The sequence below is a fragment of the Populus alba genome, chromosome 1 (genome assembly GCF_005239225.2).
Source record: "Populus alba chromosome 1, ASM523922v2, whole genome shotgun sequence".
NCBI lineage: Eukaryota > Viridiplantae > Streptophyta > Magnoliopsida > Malpighiales > Salicaceae > Populus > Populus alba.
In genome coordinates, this window is record NC_133284.1 from 32,304,520 (window position 1) to 32,322,904 (window position 18,385).

Sequence of the window (18,385 nt, forward strand, 5' to 3'; positions counted from 1 at the left end):
ATTTTGTTACTTTCCTTTGTTTTTTCTTTAGCATTCACCAGAATTGTGATAGATTGTAGAAGTTATTGCCTTTATTCTTTGTAGCTTATACCATTGTGATAATTATGCTGGAGTTGTGATACTGATTTCTTTTACCTAGATATGTTGCCTCATCTTTTTTTTTTTTTTTTGTTCTTTCATGCCTCATTCTCCAGATCTTATACCCCATGTCTGTTTATTTTTATCCTTGCACATATTAATCAAAATTGAACTTCGTTTTTCAGGTCTTTTGAAGGGGCTACTTTTTTTTATCATCGGTATTTTCTCAGGTTTATTTTGTGCCTCTCTCTTATTTACTTTATCCATTTCTATTTCCTTGCATGCTTAATCATGATTATGGTATTCCTATGTTTAGCAACACATAATGTCTTTTTTTAATCGCTTAATATTTTATTGTTATATCTCCATCCTTTCCTGAACCAAGGAGTTATGTTTTTAGCTAACCCTACCCTATTATCATGTCTTATGATATATCAAACATTTCAGTGTAATTATCCCTATGTTTACATGATTTCTTTAGAAAGTGCATGCCATTAGCATTTTCTCTATCCCTGTGTTTTCCTTCACTTAGCCATGATCATGTACTAATCATGGTTTTTTTGTGTTTTTCTTTCATTTACCTTGGTGTTTTTATTTTCATAATTTATTTAGAGCAACATGACAAGTCCTCACGGACATGTTCAACCGAATGAGTATGTGCCATCTTCTCCATACTCACAATTTGTCTTGAATGACTACGAAACCCCTGTTGATAGAATCTTGCTATCCAATAACCCGAGCTCTTCAAATACACCATCTGCTCCACAACATACTCAAGGGGTTGGCACTTTGGTTTGTTCACGCCAGCACATAGATATACAAACCACCTTCTCCTTATCAAGCAACATAGTGCAAACTGAAAGTAATGAAATTAATGCAGCAAGGCTATCCAATCCTCCACAATCTACCGCACTTGCTTCATTTCACTGTGATGAATCTGAAGAATTCTCTGAGCAAACCCTTAATCATCAATCTACTATAAGCCAGGCATTATATCAGCAAAAAAAAAGGCGTATGTAATCCAATCATGTACCTTTTGTAGCCATTTAACCTGTATTTATGATTGCCTATTTTATATCATTCGTTCAACTCTCTCAACTTTATTTTTTTACAGGTTATTTAATTGAATACATTGATTTTGGGGATAAAACATACAAGTGTAACCATTGCAACGCTCTTTTTTGGTTGCAAGAACGCTTGGCCCGTTCAGCCAAAACAAACCCATGCTTTACACTTTGTTGTAATAATGGAAAGGTTGTGCTTCCTGCTCCACAAGAAACACCTAACTATCTTGATAACCTCCTTAACCCAAACAATGGTTCATCGTCCAAGAAGTTTCGACGTGAAATTCGTGCTTATAACTCAATGTTCGCTTTCACGTCCATGGGGGCTGTGGTTGATCATTCTGTTAATTCTCGGCCTGGATCTTATGTTTTTAAGGTCAATGGATATTGCCACCATCTTATGGGTTCTCTTCTTCCCATGGATAATAGAGGCCCCAAGTTTGCACAGCTTTATATTTTCGATACAGATAATGAGGTTTCTAACCGGCTGCAACCATTCTGCAATGAAAATTTTCAATCAAGCTTGGATAGTCAGATTGTTGTTGGTCTAATCAATATGCTTGATTCATCTAATCAATTGGTTCGTTTGTTCCGTCATGCTGGACAAAGGTTCGGGGATGTCGAGGTTCCAGAATTCAAACTTCGGTTAATTGGTAAAAGAGATGATGACTCAAGGCAATACGATGATCCTTCTTTAAATGACATTGGTGGTTTGGTTGTTGGGGACATTGGTCATTGTCGATCTGATCGGGACATAATTATTGAAAGTTTATCTGGAACACTTCAGAGGATCTCAAAGCTTCATCCTAAATTTATGTCCCTTCATTATCCACTTCTTTTTCCATATGGTGAGGATGGTTTTCACACTGATATTCCATTAGCTCATCAAGAGCAGCAACCACCTAAAAAAAGGCAAAAGATTTCAATGAGAGCCTATTATGCTTATCTCATTCATGAAAGAGAAAAACAAGAAAGCACTCTCATAAAAGGCGGACGATTGTACCAGCAATTTTTGGTTGATGCATTTGTTAATGTTGAAGAGGAACGTTTGGATTTTATACGTGCAAACCAAGAAAATCTTAGAAGTGAGCATTACAAGGGAATACATGATGCTGTTACTAGAGGTGATGTTGATGGATCAACTACAGGGAAAATTATACTTCCATCATCTTTAACAGGAAGCCCTCGGTATATGGTTAATAATTACCAAGATGCTATGGCCATATGTAGGTGTTATGGGAATCCTGATCTTTTTATCACATTTACCTGCAATGTTAATTGGCCTGAAATTCGCCGAGAAATTAAAAAAACAAGGAGCTATCAACCTGAGGACAAACCTGACATCATAGCAAGGGTATTTCATTCCAAGCTAATTGATATGATGTCATTCATCAAGTCCGGAAAACCTTTCGGACGGACAATTGCTGGTATTTCTATTTGATTTCTTAAATTTCAAGTTTCTATTTTTATCCTTCTACAAACATCCGTTTTTACTTCTTTACTTGCATTTTCTCTTTTTAGATGTTTGCGCTGTGGAGTTCCAAAAAAGAGGTTTGCCACATACTCATTTGTTAGTTTGGCTAGCTCCAGAATTCAAATTCCGTTCGCCTGAGGATGTTGACTCTATTATTTCAGCTGAAATACCTGACAAGCATCAAGATCCTATTTGCTATGAGATCGTTTCAAAATTTATGATGCATGGTCCATGTGGCGCTGCAAATCCAAAGGCTCAATGTATGGAAAAGAATAAATGTTCCAAACAGTTTCCAAAAAAAAAACAAAGATGCAACCATCTTTGGTGAGAATGGCTTTGTTTACTATAAACGACGCATGCAACCTATGGGTCACATTGTTAGAAATGGTATTTCCCTGTCAAATTGTCATGTTGTCCCGTACAACAAAGAACTTTTGCTTCGATACCATGCACACATTAATGTTGAAATTTGTTGCCAATCTCTACTCATCAAGTATCTTTTTAAGTATGTTAGCAAAGGAGTTGATCGATGCAGAATGGTTCTGAAAAAAAGATACTGATGATGAAATACAAGCTTATCTAAACTGTAGATTCATTTGTCCATATGAAGCAGTGTGGCGGTTATTCCAGTTCCCAATCCATTCAAGGAGCCCAGCTGTTGAAAGACTTCAAGTCCATCTGCCATTACAACACCATGTGTTTTTTTTCAGGTAATCAATCCTTATCGTCAGTTCTTGGGAGACCTGGCATTAATAAGACAATGCTCACAGAGTGGTTTGAGCGCAACAGGGTTGATGTCGATGCACGAGATCTATTTTACTCACAGTTTCCAAACAAGTATGTTTGGGATGCTAGGCAAAAAGAATGGATTGTTAGATCACGTGGATTTTGCCTTGGTCGCATTGTGTATGTCCATCCTGCAGCTGGAGAGTTGTATTTTCTCAGAATGTTACTTAATCATGTTAAAGGAGCAAAGAACTTCGAAGACTTGCGGCAAATCTCTGGTACAATATTTCCAACTTTTCAACTTGCATGCAAGGCTTTGGGACTCTTAGGAGATGATAAAGAATGGTCAGATGCATTTGGTGAGGCTATTCCAACAGCTTCTTCTCCGCAGCTAAGGCAACTTTTTATTAATATTATTATGTTTTGCGAGGTTGCTGATCCAAATAGTCTTTTCGATCAATTTTGGCACTCCATGCATGATGACATTGAATATCATCTGAGATCTTCTTTCTCAATGTTGAACGTTCGTTTTTCTGATGACGAACTTAAGAACTATGTGTTGTATGAGCTTGAACAACTTTTTAATGCTTCCGGGACATCGTTGGAAGATCATAAACTTCCAATGCCGAATGGTCGATTGATGGATGAAGTCAGGAACAAAACTTTTAAGGGAAGAGCTTAACTATGATCTTGCTGAGCTTAGAAATAACCATTCATTAGCTATGCCACTTCTTAATCCATGTCAAAGAAACATCTATGATTCTGTTATTACATCTATACTACAAAAGAAACAAGCGCTCATATTTGTTCATGGTCATGGTGGAACAGGAAAGACTTTTTTTATGGCATACAATTATTAATCGAGTTAGATCTGAAGGTTCAGTTGTTCTTGCTGTTGCCTCATCTGGAATAGCTTCTCTTCTATTACCTGGAGGGCGAACAGCCCATTCTAGATTTAAAATTCCATTAGAAGTTAATGAGAGTTCAACATGCGAGATTAAACACAACACTCACCTTTCACGACTACTGGAGATGACATCACTTATTGTTTGGGATGAGGCTCCAATGAATAATAGATTCTGTTTTGAAGCTTTGGACAGGTCTCTACGAGATGTTCTTAGACTTAACAATCCATTTGGTGGCAAGTCTGTCTTATTAGGTGGGGATTTCCGACAAATTCTTCCTGTTATACCTGGAGGAACAAAAGAAGAAAATAATTAATGCTTCTTTTACTAGCTCATTGCTATGGTCTGCATTCACATTCCTCACTTTGAATCAAAATATGCGACTATCAGCTGAAGGTTTAAGCCCAGACCAAAAGGATGAACTTAGACAGTTTGCAGAGTGGATCCTTTTAATTGGTGATGGACAAATATGTGATTTGGCTGTTTCGGATGATCATGATGCGGCATTTATCAAAATCCCATGTGAGCTTCAGGTTGAAGTAATTGATTCTCCAATTGCAGCTATTGTCTCTGCCATATATCCTGACATTGAAAGAGCTCATCTTGACCCATTCTACTTTAAAGACAGAGCAATTGTTACACCGAAGAACCTAACTGTTTCTGAGATTAATAATTTTATCCTTGATATTATACCTGGTCATAAATATAACTTTCTTAGTTGTGATTCTATCCAAACAACTTCTGGTGATATTAACAACATCGATTTATTGTATCCAATTGAATTTATCAACCAGCTTGACTTTAATGGTGTGCCCCAACACAGTATTTCATTGAAAATTGGCACACCGATTATGTTACTTCGGAACCTTAATCCCTCTGCTGGTTTATGCAATGGAACAAGGCTTATTGTTACACAGCTTGCCGAGCGAATTATTGAAGCCCAAATTATTACCGGTTCTAACATTGGAGATCGAGTTTTTATTCCACGAATTGTCTTTCCAGTTAATGATAAAAAATGCCCTTCACAATCAAACGGAGACAATTTCCTATTAGGCCTTGCTATGCTATGACTATTAATAAAAGCCAAGGACAATCACTTAAGATTGTTGGTGTCTTCTTGAAAGAACAAGTTTTCAGTCATGGTCAATTATATGTTGCTTTATCAAGAGCTACATCAAATAATGGACTTAAAATCATTTCCCTCGATCATGAAGGAAAACCATCATGTTATGCCAAAAAACATTGTTTACAAGGATATCATTCAATTATTACCAAAAGGTAATCTTTGTATTCATTGTTGTATCTTTTGTGTGTTTAAATTCCTTATTCATAACCTTGAACATCTATGAGTCTTCTTTCAACATATATATATATAAAAAAAAATTAGTTCCATTTTAACTATAATATATTTAAGTTTTTGCTTTTTTTGTTTTTTGTTGCATGCGGACAATAATTTCTCATACTCCTCTATTTTTCATAAAGTCTTTTCATGTCTTTTCAGGTTAGCCTGTCACTTCGTCTGCTATTTATTTTTCTACTTTGGATCAACGACTTCACTCCTTGCCCTTACAATTTCATGTAAGTTTGTTTTTTCTTCACAGCCCTTACTCCATGCTTAAGGTGATTTTAATATTGAGTAATGAGTGGACATGCTAATTCTTGATTTTTGTTGTTCCTAACCATTAATTTGTTTCATATACTACTTTCACCTTTGCCATACATGTATGAAAATAATCAATTGTCATACACATGTATTCATGATCTGAATTACATTTCCTACAATTAAATAGAATTTATGCTTTTATGATGACACTTTTCTGCCATATTAGCTTTATATTTTCAGATTTGGGTTCCATTTAGATCTACTACTATGTTTATATTTTAATCTCATGTTTAATTATTCGCTTATTTGTTCAATTTTTCCTTGCTTTTTTTAAATGCAGAGTAATGGCTATTCATTTACACAACATTAAAAAATATGTTTTCTACCCTTTAATCCGAGCTCGAGTATGTCGTGTTTGGATTCCAAAACAAAATGGACAAGCAACAAACTTCAATTGCCTATTTGTTGATCGTGAGGTATGCAACATATCTACTAATATAATCTTTATTATTGTTTTCTTCAAATTCTTGCCTCTGCTTGCATGCTTTTTTTTTGGTCCATTTTTTAATTTCCCACACAATTATGCAATGTCACCAATTATTTGCCTTTTTTAATGAACAAGGGTGGTGCAATACAAGGATCAGCCAAATCTAGAGATGCTGCACATTTTTCTTCAATCATTATTGAAGGTGGATATTATGAAGTCAAAAATTTCTACACCTTTGAAAATCGCTACATGAATGTTGTTGTTGGCCATGAAGCTGTTGTTGATCTTAAGTCTGACACCAAAGTAACTCACCTCAATTCTCCCCCACTTTCAATTCCACGATATTACTTTAATTTCACAGATTTTGCACATGTCCTTAACAAAGAAAAAGGATCAAGACTTCTCACAGGTGTTCTTCATTCTTACCCTTATGTACCAAACTGTATCATGCATAGTTTTTTCATTCCACTAACATGACTATTCAATTATTTATATAGATGCTCTCGGTAGGCTAAAAGCAATACAACCAATTGAAAAGATTTTGGTTCGGGGGCAAACACTTGAAGACAAAAGGGAGTTCATCCTTGAAAATATACGGTTAATGATAAATTCAAATTATTTATTATATTGAATTCCTCCTAGCATTAGTCTAATATACTTTTATTTTGTTTAGAGGCGAGGAGCTTCGTATCACTTTATGGGGTGACATTGCTCGAAGCTTTGACGACGCATCTTTAGCAGAACAAGATTCTCCTCTTATCGTTGCTTTTGCTGGTTTTCGTGTCTCTGAATTTAGAGGTTTCCTTCGTTCTATCATCAGGCCTACCATCATTCAATGTTATTAGATTTTCGGTTCAAATTTCATAACCTCTTCACATTAAATATACACCAATAAATATGTGGTTGTTACATTTTTTATAGGATCTGCAAATCTAATTGGCACCGCAGCTTCAGTTTGGTATTTTAACCCGGACATACCAGAATTATTAGCATACAAGCATTAGTAAATTTCTATATTCTTTGAACCTTTTGCATTTGTTAAAATCAAATTTATGTATTAATGTTTAAATTAATTCTCAACACCTTTTTCTTTATCTTTTTGTAGCTATGCTCAAATGGCTGTTGACTTACACCAGCTGCCTCCATCATCAGGAGCTGTCCTCTCATTGGAAACTCAGATAAATGAAAATAGAAGAACAATAAGGGAGATCCTCTGTATGGACCCATACGAACACAAGGTATCTATTATGTTATTCTTTAAATATTACTTATTGCAATTCATGTCGTGATGCCCAAGCCCAACAATTGTCTAATAAAGATAGATCGTCAAATATAGTGTCTAGAATCAAGAATCATGGCATAGAAGTTCAAGGCCTATAATTTTATATCTCATGGCTGGTTCCAGACCCCTATAATATTATGATTACACTGCTGTTGGCAATCACCAACACTGCATAGCCTGCATTTTTATGAAAAAAAAATGTATGACTTTGTGCTTTAATTGACACCTGCAGAATGAAAGATTTACATGTAAAGCTTTCATAGTTGATTATGATCTCTTCAAGGGATGGTGGTGTCAAAGCTGTCCAGATTGCAACAAGCCACTCTCTGGACTCCCTAATAATTTGCGATGCATGGAGCATGACTATCCATCCTCTGCACCAGTCCCATGGTTCAACTAATAAGCATACCAAAACAACGTTGAATTTTCAGCTAAAACATATATTAACCCATGCTTTTATTTCATTCTTAACTGGAGCTCTTTTTCATATCTTTTAGGTTCAGACTTAACTGCATCGTTAGCGATGGTCAAGATGTCACGAATTTTCTTCTCTCTGGCAAGACAGCTGAGTATTTTTTCAATGCTTCAGCTCATCATTTGGTGTTCGACAAACAATTCACTGACCCATTTACTGTTCCACCTCAAATGATTGAGAAATTAAACAAGACAAAAATATTTCAGCTTCGATTTGGAGCATACAAATCTGTTCTCGGCAGATGTGAGATATATGTTTGCAACATCTTTGATGAAATACCAACTAAAGCATCTGTTAGCCCACCTAGCCCCATTAAAAACATTGACACGCCAGCCTCAATAACCTCTGCTGCTGGAAGTTCAAGGACTTTCACCCCTTCAACACCAAACGTTGCAGATCCCTTGGATGTAGATCAATCTCAGATTCAGACTCCAGCTTCACAGCAGGACACCTCTCCACAAAAAGACACGTTCCATGACAGCTGCCATCGCCAGTCAAAAAGAGCACTAACCTTCAATGATGTTGAGCCACACGACAGGTTTGCTTTGCCTCCCCACACATAACAAATAATTCCAGTGCAAACATGACACACCAGCGGAGGCCACTATCTCATTTCTTTGATATGCATTCCTTTAGTAATTATTCCTTGCCTGATCAACAACTTTATAAATACTCTTCCCTTTCATTCTTAATATCTTATTTGGCATGCAAATATCATCCCGTGGAATCTTTTTTCAGCTATATCATTATTTTTATTCTTATTTTTTGATTTCAAGATATTAACGTCCAAGACACCACTATCTAATATTTGCTCAACATTCATCCTATGAAAGTTATTACTTAATTGTTCTACTAATAAATAAATTGTTTTGTCTTTCATTCACATTGTTTACATTTTCCATTCCTTAAGTACTTCCTTTCAACATATGATTCAGCACCCAGCTTCCCCACCCAAAACCCTTCAACGAAGACTCATCAAAGGAGCATCTCTACAAAGATTATGACAATCCTGCACCTCAACTTTCAAAGAAGCAGCGCCTCTCCGTTTCATCACCTGAAAAAGTAAGCATCAACTTCTAATTAGTTTCCCTTCTTTATGAACTCACATACTCAACAATAATGACATCTTCATTTCTCATTACTGATTTATCTTGAAAAAAAATTTAATATTTGTTGCTGTATAAAATTTATGACTTTCAGTTACACTGATTTTTTCCAATAGGAAACCAATTAACATTTGGTTAGTCAATGCTTGCTTTTCCAACATCACAACCTGATTGGGCGTCTTCATCATCTGCGTTGTTGATACAGCTTGCTGCTCATTCACGTCCAATTCTCTACCTATATGTATAAAGCATAAAATATTTACCTCTCGCTGCTTTTGTTATGCTTGAACTAACTTTGTTAACTATCTGAACTTAACTTTTGCAACTAACTCTGTGAATATACTATCTATTCCCATATAATATGTGCAAAATTTTTTTTTACAGATTTTGACACCCGCGGCATCGCGCGGGTATCAAGACTAGTAGAACTCTAAAACGCGTGGGGAAAGTACTGTAGCTTTCCCCACGCCTCCTGTGCATAAATGAATGAAAGATTATTTTTTTTTTTTTTTTTTTTTTTTTGCGTCACCTCACTTTACTCATTATATTATTATTATATAGCGTCACCTCACTTTACTCATTATATTATTATTATATTATATTAATATATTATTATTATATTATTCGACTTTTTTTTTTACGCCTCACCTCACTTTACTCATTATATTATTATTATATTATATTAATATATTATTATTATATTATATTATATTATTCCTAAGCATAAGTGAATGAATTTTTTTTTTTTTTTACACCTCACTTTACTCATTATTAATATATTATTATTATATTATTTAACTATCTTATTTTTTTATTTTTTTATTTTTTTTAATGAAGTTTTTTTATTTAGTTTGTTGTTATTAAATTTTTTCTATTTAATTATCAGACTTTCATAACATGTATCCTGGCTTGACGGGTTAACTTGGTTTGATGGGTTGACCCAATTAACTTTAGGTAAACCCGTTAATTTTTTCATTTATTTAGTTATCAAACTTTCATGATGTGAATTCCAGATTTGACGTGTTAATCCAGTTAATTCATTTTTTTTCTTTTTCTTCATTAGTTTTTTTTTCTATTAGTTTTTTTTTTCTTTTTTTTCAATCTATTTAATTATCACACTTTTATGACACGACCTTATAGCCAGACCCACATCCAAGACTATTAGATCTGGTATTACAGCCACCTCCACTTAAACTTGGATCATGCAAGTTTGATGTTATTATTAATATTATAAATATTATTTTTAGGTCAGGTGTTGCAGCCAAACTCAAGACACTGTAACACTGGACCGAGGAATAAAATAACGGGTTTACCCAGAATTAATTGGGTTAACCCATCAAATCAAGTTAACCTGTCAAGCTCAGGACACGTATCATGAAAGTATGAAAGTCTGATAATTAAATAGAAAGAAAATTAACTTTAACAAACTAAACTAAATGAAAAAAATAACTCGTCAAATCAGGTCAACCCATCAAACTCGAGATCTGTATCATGAAAATCTGATAACCAAATAAAAAAATTTAACATTAACAAACTAAATCAAACAAAAAAAATCATTAAAAAAAATTAAATTCTATTTAGTTATCAAACTTTCATGACGCAAATCCAAGGTTTTACGGGATAACCTGGTTTAAAGGGTTAACCCAATTAATTTAATTTTTTTTTCTTTCTTCATTAGTTTTTTCCTTTCTGTTGATTTTTTTTCTTTGTTTTTTTTTAATTAATTTATTTAATTATCACACTTTTATAACACGACCTTATAGCCAGACCCACATCCAAAATTCTTGAGTCCGGTGTTGCAATTAGACTCACTTAAACTTGGGTCATGTAAGTTTAATTTTATTATTAATATTCTAAATATTACTTTTAGGTCAGGCGTTGCAGCCAAACCCAAGATTCTTGGGTATGGCCTTGCAAAAAAATCCAAGATTTTTAAATTTTTATTGTTTTTTTTTTATATTTTTATACAAAAAAAATGACCCGCGGCATAGCGCGGGTACCAAGGCTAGTAATCTTATCAAGGACGTGATGAGGTAATTGCTGATGCTAAAATAAGTTTTGATTTTTCTCTCGAGGTTTTGAAAAAAAAAAAAAAATTACTTCAATTATTGAATAAATGGCCTGTTCATATACATATCTTGTTCATGGCCCCCGTTATTGAATTTAATTTTTAAATTGACTCGATATTCTTTTATATAAGCTCCGAGTTGCTGAATCCCCATGGATAATTACCAAAATTATCTTGTAAAAAAATATTTTATTCATAAAACTCATCAAATTGTTTTTATAACTGAAAATCCAAAATAAAATTTTCATACCAGGAAACTTACACATCCAGTCTCACCTGGCTCTGTAACCAATTTGGAATATTTTGGGTGTAAAATTTTATTTTAGAATTACACAGATAGACAAATATCTTGATGGGCTTTTTCTATAAAATTTCTTACAAGGCTATATACTGTGTTAATAAAATTTAATTTATATATACATTTATATTTTATTACACAACATGTATTTGTAATAAAATGCTGTGGTAAAAAAATAAAATTTAATTCATATGGTAATTTTCATCTTCACAGGGTTGCAGCTGTGGTAAGAAAAAATGCTTGCTTAAAATAGTGGCGTAAACAACCGTCATTAAAGAGTGTGTTTGGCATTGCGGTAGCTGTTGTGGTTGTGGTTTAAAAAAAGTTGTTTTATAAAAAGTACTTTTAGTTGAGTTTGATTTGAAAAAATAGGTGTTTGGTTAAAACTATGGTTGAAATTGAAGTTGAAGAAAAAGTAGTTTAATGTGTTTGGTTAAAAATAATTTTAAAATTGAGGTTATAAAATAATTTTAAAAATATATATTAGTACTTATGATTTTTAATTTAAATATTGTAGATTTAACTATTGCTATTTTATCATGAAATAAATCATACTTTATATAAAATATTTTTTATTATTTCATAAAACCATTTATAATTTCATTACATACGAAATACATCAAACAAAAACTATATTTTTTATAATATTTTTAGCATGTAATAAAATTAGATAAAATATTATCAGGTATAAATTTCACTCTAAACTAATTTATTTTTTTTAAATGTTAAAAAAATAACACACTAAAAAAATAACACACACTTATTAAAAAAAAAAACAAGAAGAAGACGCAGGCAAGTGAACAGTGCAAGAGAATTGCACTGTTCACTGGTTTTGAGTGAACAGTGCAGTTCTCCTGCACTGTTCACATGAACAGTATACACTATATACTGTTCATGTTAATTGCACTGTTCATTGAACAGTGCAATTAACATGTACAGTAAAAAAAAGCATAAAGTTATTGTTTTCCGTTTCATGCGTTAAAAACGCAAAATTCAAGTGGGCCCAATGAACAGTAAAATGCTTTTTTCTTTAACCAAACGGCTGGGCGCTGCGTTTTCCATGAAACGCAGCCGCAGCCGCAGAGCCAAACGGGCTCAAAGTGTGTGTGCGTGTGTGCGTGTGTGCGTGTGCGTGCGTGTGTGTGTGTTTTAAAACAGGTCAGTCGTGGACTACAGGGACTGGTTGCGCCTCGCCCTGGCACAAACAAATGGAGGCATGTCCGGTTTTTTTTTTTCAAATGGAGGCTGACGTATCATACACTTAATTTAAAAAAAAAATCATATGAAGCGTCAGCACTAAATTATTTTAAAAAATATATAGCATAACTTAAATAAGATAAATGTCATATTATTTTGTACTCTAAATTATATTATATTTTAAAAAGCATGGAAAAATACTATACAACAACGAGAAATATAAACTCATTATACTGTGAACTACACTATAAATATAGAGTATTTGCATTGTAAATAACATTGTAGCACTATGGAGCATTGTTTTTTTTGTTTTTTAATTAAAAAGTGCTGTTAGGTTTGGCTTGGTCGTTAGACCCAATATTATTGGGTTTGGTTCACAGCCAAACCCAAGAAAAAACAATGTGCAATTATTGTGTGCATATGTTTGTATTGTAGACTGCACTTTAGGCATACAGTGTTTACACTGTAAACGACATTGTTGCACCAAGGAGCGTTATCTTTGTTGTTTTTTAATCAAAAAGTGTTGTTGGATTTTACCAGACCGCCAAACCTAAGGCTATTGGGTCTCTCTCCTCATTCAAACCCAATCGTCTTGGATCTAGCGCTTTATACTTTTCATAATTGTTTTATATTTTTAAAAAAATTATTAAATTATTATGGAGTACAAGTCAATATACTAGTTCCAGTCATTTCATGTTATTGAAAAGTTAAGAGGAAAGTTTTGGGATAAAAAACTTATTTTAAAATTTGTTTTGACCTAAAAATTCTAGAAAGAAATCTAATAAATTCAACCTAAAAATTCCCACCCTTGATTAAAAAAAAAAAATAAACTACATAACAAAACTTTTTCAAGCTTCAATTTTTTTTCCTTGATAATATAAAGAATCTAAGTTATCTTAATGAAACTTTTCTTCTTAATAAAAACTCATTGATATTAATATTAGCCAACCCACCTTTCACCCTTCTTCTTTTTCCCTGCAATCTCTGAACTTTCAAAAACTGAAAGGTGAAAAAATAAATTCTAGGACCTGAATTTTAAGTCCATAATCTTTAGGGACCAACTAAATTGCACAAGTCAAACTTTAGGGACCAGAATGTAATTTGATGTGCTTTTTAAACACTGGGCTCTGTTTTATTTTTATTTTTGTTTACTTTGTCATTGTTATTCTAATTATTTCAAGTATAATAAAATTTATATCTAGTAAAATCAGTTTTTAAAACAATGCTAAAATTTTATACATGCGAAAGCATGTAAATAAAGAAAACAATACTTTAACGTGTAAAACTATATTAATATAACAGGAAAGAATTTGATTAAAAAATTAAATTAAATTATAAAATAAAAAATAATAATGCGGGATAAATAATAATATTTAGAATCTATTTGATATTGTAATATTAAGTGGTTTTTAAACTTAAAAATATTTTAAAATAATATTTTTTTATTGTTAAAATGTATTTTTAACATTGATATATTAAAATGATTTGAAAATATTAAAAATATCAATTTAAAGTAAAAATGAAATAAATTTAATTAATTAAAAAAAAAAAACATAAATTTTACCATGGTATGCGAGAGCATAGTTTTGAAACCCGGTACAACCCAGAATGACTTGGCAAGACCTGAATACGAATTCATTGACTTTTATTTTTTTACTAAAAAAAATATTATTTTTATTTTTTAACATAAAAGATTTTAACTAGGTCAACTTAATAACTCGATTAAAACTTGAAATTTAAATTTTGAACTGAACCGGTTACCAGACCGGTTCTTAAAACTATGTGTGAGAGCGTGGACAAATAGAAGATTCTGTTTTCATTTCGCTACTTGAATAGGAAAAGAACGCTGATCCCCGAGGCCTCTGCCACAGTAGCCTGTGAGATGGCATTAATTAGCACATTGTCCGAGTACAGGCCCAGGTTAGAGTGTTCAGTCCTCGTATACAGAATCAATCCACGGAGGAAATGGATCATGGGAACAGGTAAACAGAATGCGGTGCTCTCAAAAAATAAAATAAAATAAATCACGAAGATATCTTCGGATTAAAATGTAAATTTTGCTAACCTGCATCACCTCAGGCGAACTTTTTCTTAGAACGGAGGAGAAGTAAGTTTAAAAAGAAAAAACTAATATTCGACCATTATAATTTTTACTGATATGCGCATCACAGATTTATCCTCGTGAGATAACATGTCCTTCTCGAGGACATCGCCGTGTGGTTACTGAAGCATTGTCGTTTTGGAGCCCCCGCAGCTCTCCCACATGTTAACTGTTAGGTTATAGGGTGATAGGTCCAACACACCCCTTCAAGTCTTGGTACAACAACACTTGTTAAAAAAAGATATCTTGAATAGTTTGAATATAATTGTGATTTTAGATTAATTTTTTTTTTACATAAATGCTATTTGAAATAGTTGTTGTATAGTGAATATTTCAAAAAAAAATTATAAATTAATTAACCTAAATAATAGTTAATAATTTTTTTTATAAAAATTCAATAATTAAAAGATAAGATTTAAGATTCAATAACTAAAAAATAAATTTTATAAAAATTTTAAAAATAACTAAAAGATATCTTGAATAGTTTGAATACAATTGTGTTATTTTTTTTGAAACTTTCATTGAACAATATTAGAATTTTAAAAATTAATTAATCTAAGTAAAAATTAATAAATTTTTTTTATAAAAATTTAATAACCAAAAGACAAGATTAAAAATACAAAGACCAATAAATAAATAGGAGATGAAAGTGATTTGATAAAGAGAGAGAAATGAGGAAATAAAAGCAAGGAAAAAAAAGGGTTGTTGGGGACATATCTGGATTTTATTTTTAACGCACCCCATACCGTTATAAAGATTTTAATGAAATAATTCTAAGTACACAATAGAAAAACATAAAACAACATCATAAATAACCCTAACTTAATTCAGAACAAAACTTTTAACAAATCACGGCAATGTTTAGTGGTTTTTTAAGGTTTGTTTAGAATTATCTTATTAAAATCTTTCTAACAGTACTGAATGTGTCGAAAACAAAGCTCCGATGTGTCCCAATTAATCCATTCTCGTTTCGTCATTGGATCTTGAATTTCATTTCTTAGCCATTGAATTTTCATAAAATTGTGAGTTGACTTTTTATGAATGTTAATTAAATTAAAAGAAATATAATTTTTAAAACAACCATTATTTCCAATTTCTTTTATGTTCAAACTATATTATTTTCAATACTCATGAAACTGCATTAAAATTCTAAAATACCCTTCGTCCGATATATTCAAAAGTAGGGGTGAGCAAAAAAGTTGACAAACTGAGAAAACTAGAAAAAAATAACTGAAAAAACAGAACCAAGAAAAAAAATAGATTAAACATATTATAATATTTTTTAAAAAATTTGTTTTGGTTTGGTTTCAATTTAATAAGTTTTAAATAAAAAAACTGAACAAAACCAGTTTAGTCAAGAAAAAAACCAAACTGAACTTAACTAAAAAAACTTGAACCGGATCAAAAAGAATCCATTAGAAAGTAAAAAAAAAAAAACATATAATTTGTCATTTTTAATATAAAATAACCAAACTAAACCGAAACCGGTTGGTTGGAACTGATTTTTTTTTAAAAAAACTTATAAAATCTTAACTTGATTACTTTTATAGGTAAAATCTGAATCAATCCAAAAATAAGCAATGCTTTCTTTTCTTTTCTCTTTGTATTGTTGTCCCAATAGTTGACTGGAATTCGCCCGCTCTCCTTGTTCTTTGCTCTTGAACCACGCAGCATTTTAATAACGTCAAGCCCAACTTTAGAATAATGGCCCTAAAATGATCCATGCAAAAGCCTAATCAGTAGAGATGATAAATTAATCCATACCTAATCGATATTATCTCGACAGGAATAATATAATATTTTTTAGATATTTGTTTTATTTAAAAAATAATAAATATAATATGAATATTATCAAACCTAACCTGAAACTCATCCAGTCCAGCCCCAAATATATATATTTATTGAATATTTAGATTTTTTAATATATATATATATATATATATATATAAATACACGGATTATTCCAGTATTTTTCATTAAAAAAAGAAAAGAAAAGGACGAACAGAATTTTCGAGCGTGAAAGTTTGTAGATGCTGATGAAGGTGGTGGTACAGAGCGAGGAGGGTTCTGATGTACTTGAACATAAAGCCTAATTGATCCAAGCAAATAACGTAAAGCCCATTTCTTGAATTACTGCTACTGGCTGCCCTCAGTTATCCACACAAATTCAGAGCTGAGAACAGTAAAAATGTCCCATCTAAAACTAAATGGGCTTTTTTTGACAAGAAAAGCCCATGATTGAATAACCACTGAACATCTTAAAACTTCAAAGCCCATTTACTAAGGTCAATTCAGTACTTTCCTAAGGCAATTAGGGTAAACCCTCGAACCACTTATTTAAAGAATCCGCAGAAGAGCCGTTCTCTCATATCCTCATCTCACTCTATAAAACAAGGTTTCCCAGTCTTCGTATAGCGTCGATGAATTTTCTACAGCAACTGCTCATTAGGTTTTGTGTTCTTCCCCTTCTTTTAGCTTAGGACTATCAAAGTCAAGATCTCTATTTGAAAATTAATCTTTGGTATTTTCTTTGTTTTTTTTTCAAATCCACTAGAGGTTGTTTTTTACTCCTTTTATGATTATGAATAAGAGTAGGCTTCACTATCTGGTCAGCGTGGATTATCAATTCCCGTATGACTCGTTCCCTTGAAGCAAAAGTGTTTGTGTTGCTTCTTTAAATTTATCTCCCTCAGCCCTTCATTTTGTTGCTTTGGGAGTACACCTGGGGCAACTACATTCCATTATTCAATTTCTTCTTTTGTTCTTCAAAAAATCGGAGGTCATAGCATTAAAGGAACAGTGATGAGTCAATACAGACCTGTAATGACTTGCGGCAATGATCGCAACTCTTTATGAACATCTAAGGGACTGAGTTCTTCTTAATGCTTTTATTGTACCTTTTTTTTGCAAATTATGTTTTTGGTTTAGGTTTTACTAATATCTGAGGCTTCACATCAGTACTTCATAAAAGCTAAATCTAAGTTGATTAGCTTATGCTTATGTTAGTGAAGCCTAAATAAATTGTTCCCCTCGCTATCCAGAGCGGCGTTCTGTGTTGCATTTGGACGTCGGGGAACTACATTCTAATATTCCAATGTTATCTTACTTTTGAATTTATTTGCAGTCAATTGATGTCGCTATCCTCTATTAAATCATAATAACATGTTGGTTGGAACCATTTTTCGGTTTAAGGAAAATTGAAGATTGATCGAAGGATTGTTTTCATCTTTATGGATGTCCTCAAAAAATCGCAAAATGATAATCAATTTGTTTTTCTTGAAATCAAACATGATAATGTGTGTTTGTTTTCTGCAAGGTTAAAACCATTCCTGTGATCATCAATTATCAGTGAGATATCTATCGACTGTGATGCGTTACTTGCGAATTACTTCTACTTTAGGACGAGTATGGAATCTGGTCTCTGATTCTGAATACGGCCTCAGTAGATTGAAGATGCCATTTTTCTGACCTCTTGCTGCCCAATAAGGGGAGGAGGCATGGTGTGTGGACGAGCTAGCTGC

General features: G+C 32.5%; 1 protein-coding gene, 1 long non-coding RNA gene and 2 other non-coding genes across 4 annotated transcripts; all 4 read left to right on the forward strand.

Moving 5' to 3' along the window:
* The first annotated feature begins 263 nt into the window (after positions 1-263).
* On the forward strand, positions 264-6,722 carry LOC140955790 (uncharacterized). Its single transcript, XR_012170346.1, has 4 exons — positions 264-308; positions 5,749-5,825; positions 6,191-6,326; positions 6,473-6,722. It is a non-coding gene; the product is annotated as an uncharacterized lncRNA (long non-coding RNA).
* Positions 6,723-6,850: 128 nt separating this feature from the next.
* LOC118055596 (uncharacterized) lies at positions 6,851-9,174 on the forward strand. Its single transcript, XM_035067555.2, has 7 exons — positions 6,851-6,934; positions 7,011-7,135; positions 7,259-7,340; positions 7,443-7,575; positions 7,852-8,009; positions 8,117-8,632; positions 9,030-9,174. Exons 4-7 carry the CDS (start codon positions 7,453-7,455, stop codon positions 9,172-9,174), a joined length of 942 nt encoding a protein of 313 aa, XP_034923446.1. The 5' UTR covers positions 6,851-6,934; positions 7,011-7,135; positions 7,259-7,340; positions 7,443-7,452.
* Positions 9,175-17,656: 8,482 nt separating this feature from the next.
* On the forward strand, positions 17,657-17,742 carry LOC118055620 (small nucleolar RNA SNORD25). The gene has a single exon (XR_004688679.1). It is a non-coding gene; the product is annotated as a small nucleolar RNA SNORD25 (small nucleolar RNA).
* A 65-nt stretch (positions 17,743-17,807) lies between these two features.
* Positions 17,808-17,948, forward strand: LOC118055622 (small nucleolar RNA snoR136). Its single transcript, XR_004688681.1, has one exon. It is a non-coding gene; the product is annotated as a small nucleolar RNA snoR136 (small nucleolar RNA).
* Positions 17,949-18,385: the final 437 nt, after the last annotated feature.

Excerpts from the sequence above, each read along its gene's own strand:
- LOC118055596 (XM_035067555.2), top strand. The coding sequence starts at position 7,453 with ATGGCTGTTGACTTACACCAGCTGCCTCCATCATCAGGAGCTGTCCTC. Across the intron at positions 7,576-7,851 it reads TGGACCCATACGAACACAAG|AATGAAAGATTTACATGTAA; the intron begins GTATCTATTATG and ends TGACACCTGCAG. Across the intron at positions 8,633-9,029 it reads GATGTTGAGCCACACGACAG|CACCCAGCTTCCCCACCCAA; the intron begins GTTTGCTTTGCC and ends CATATGATTCAG.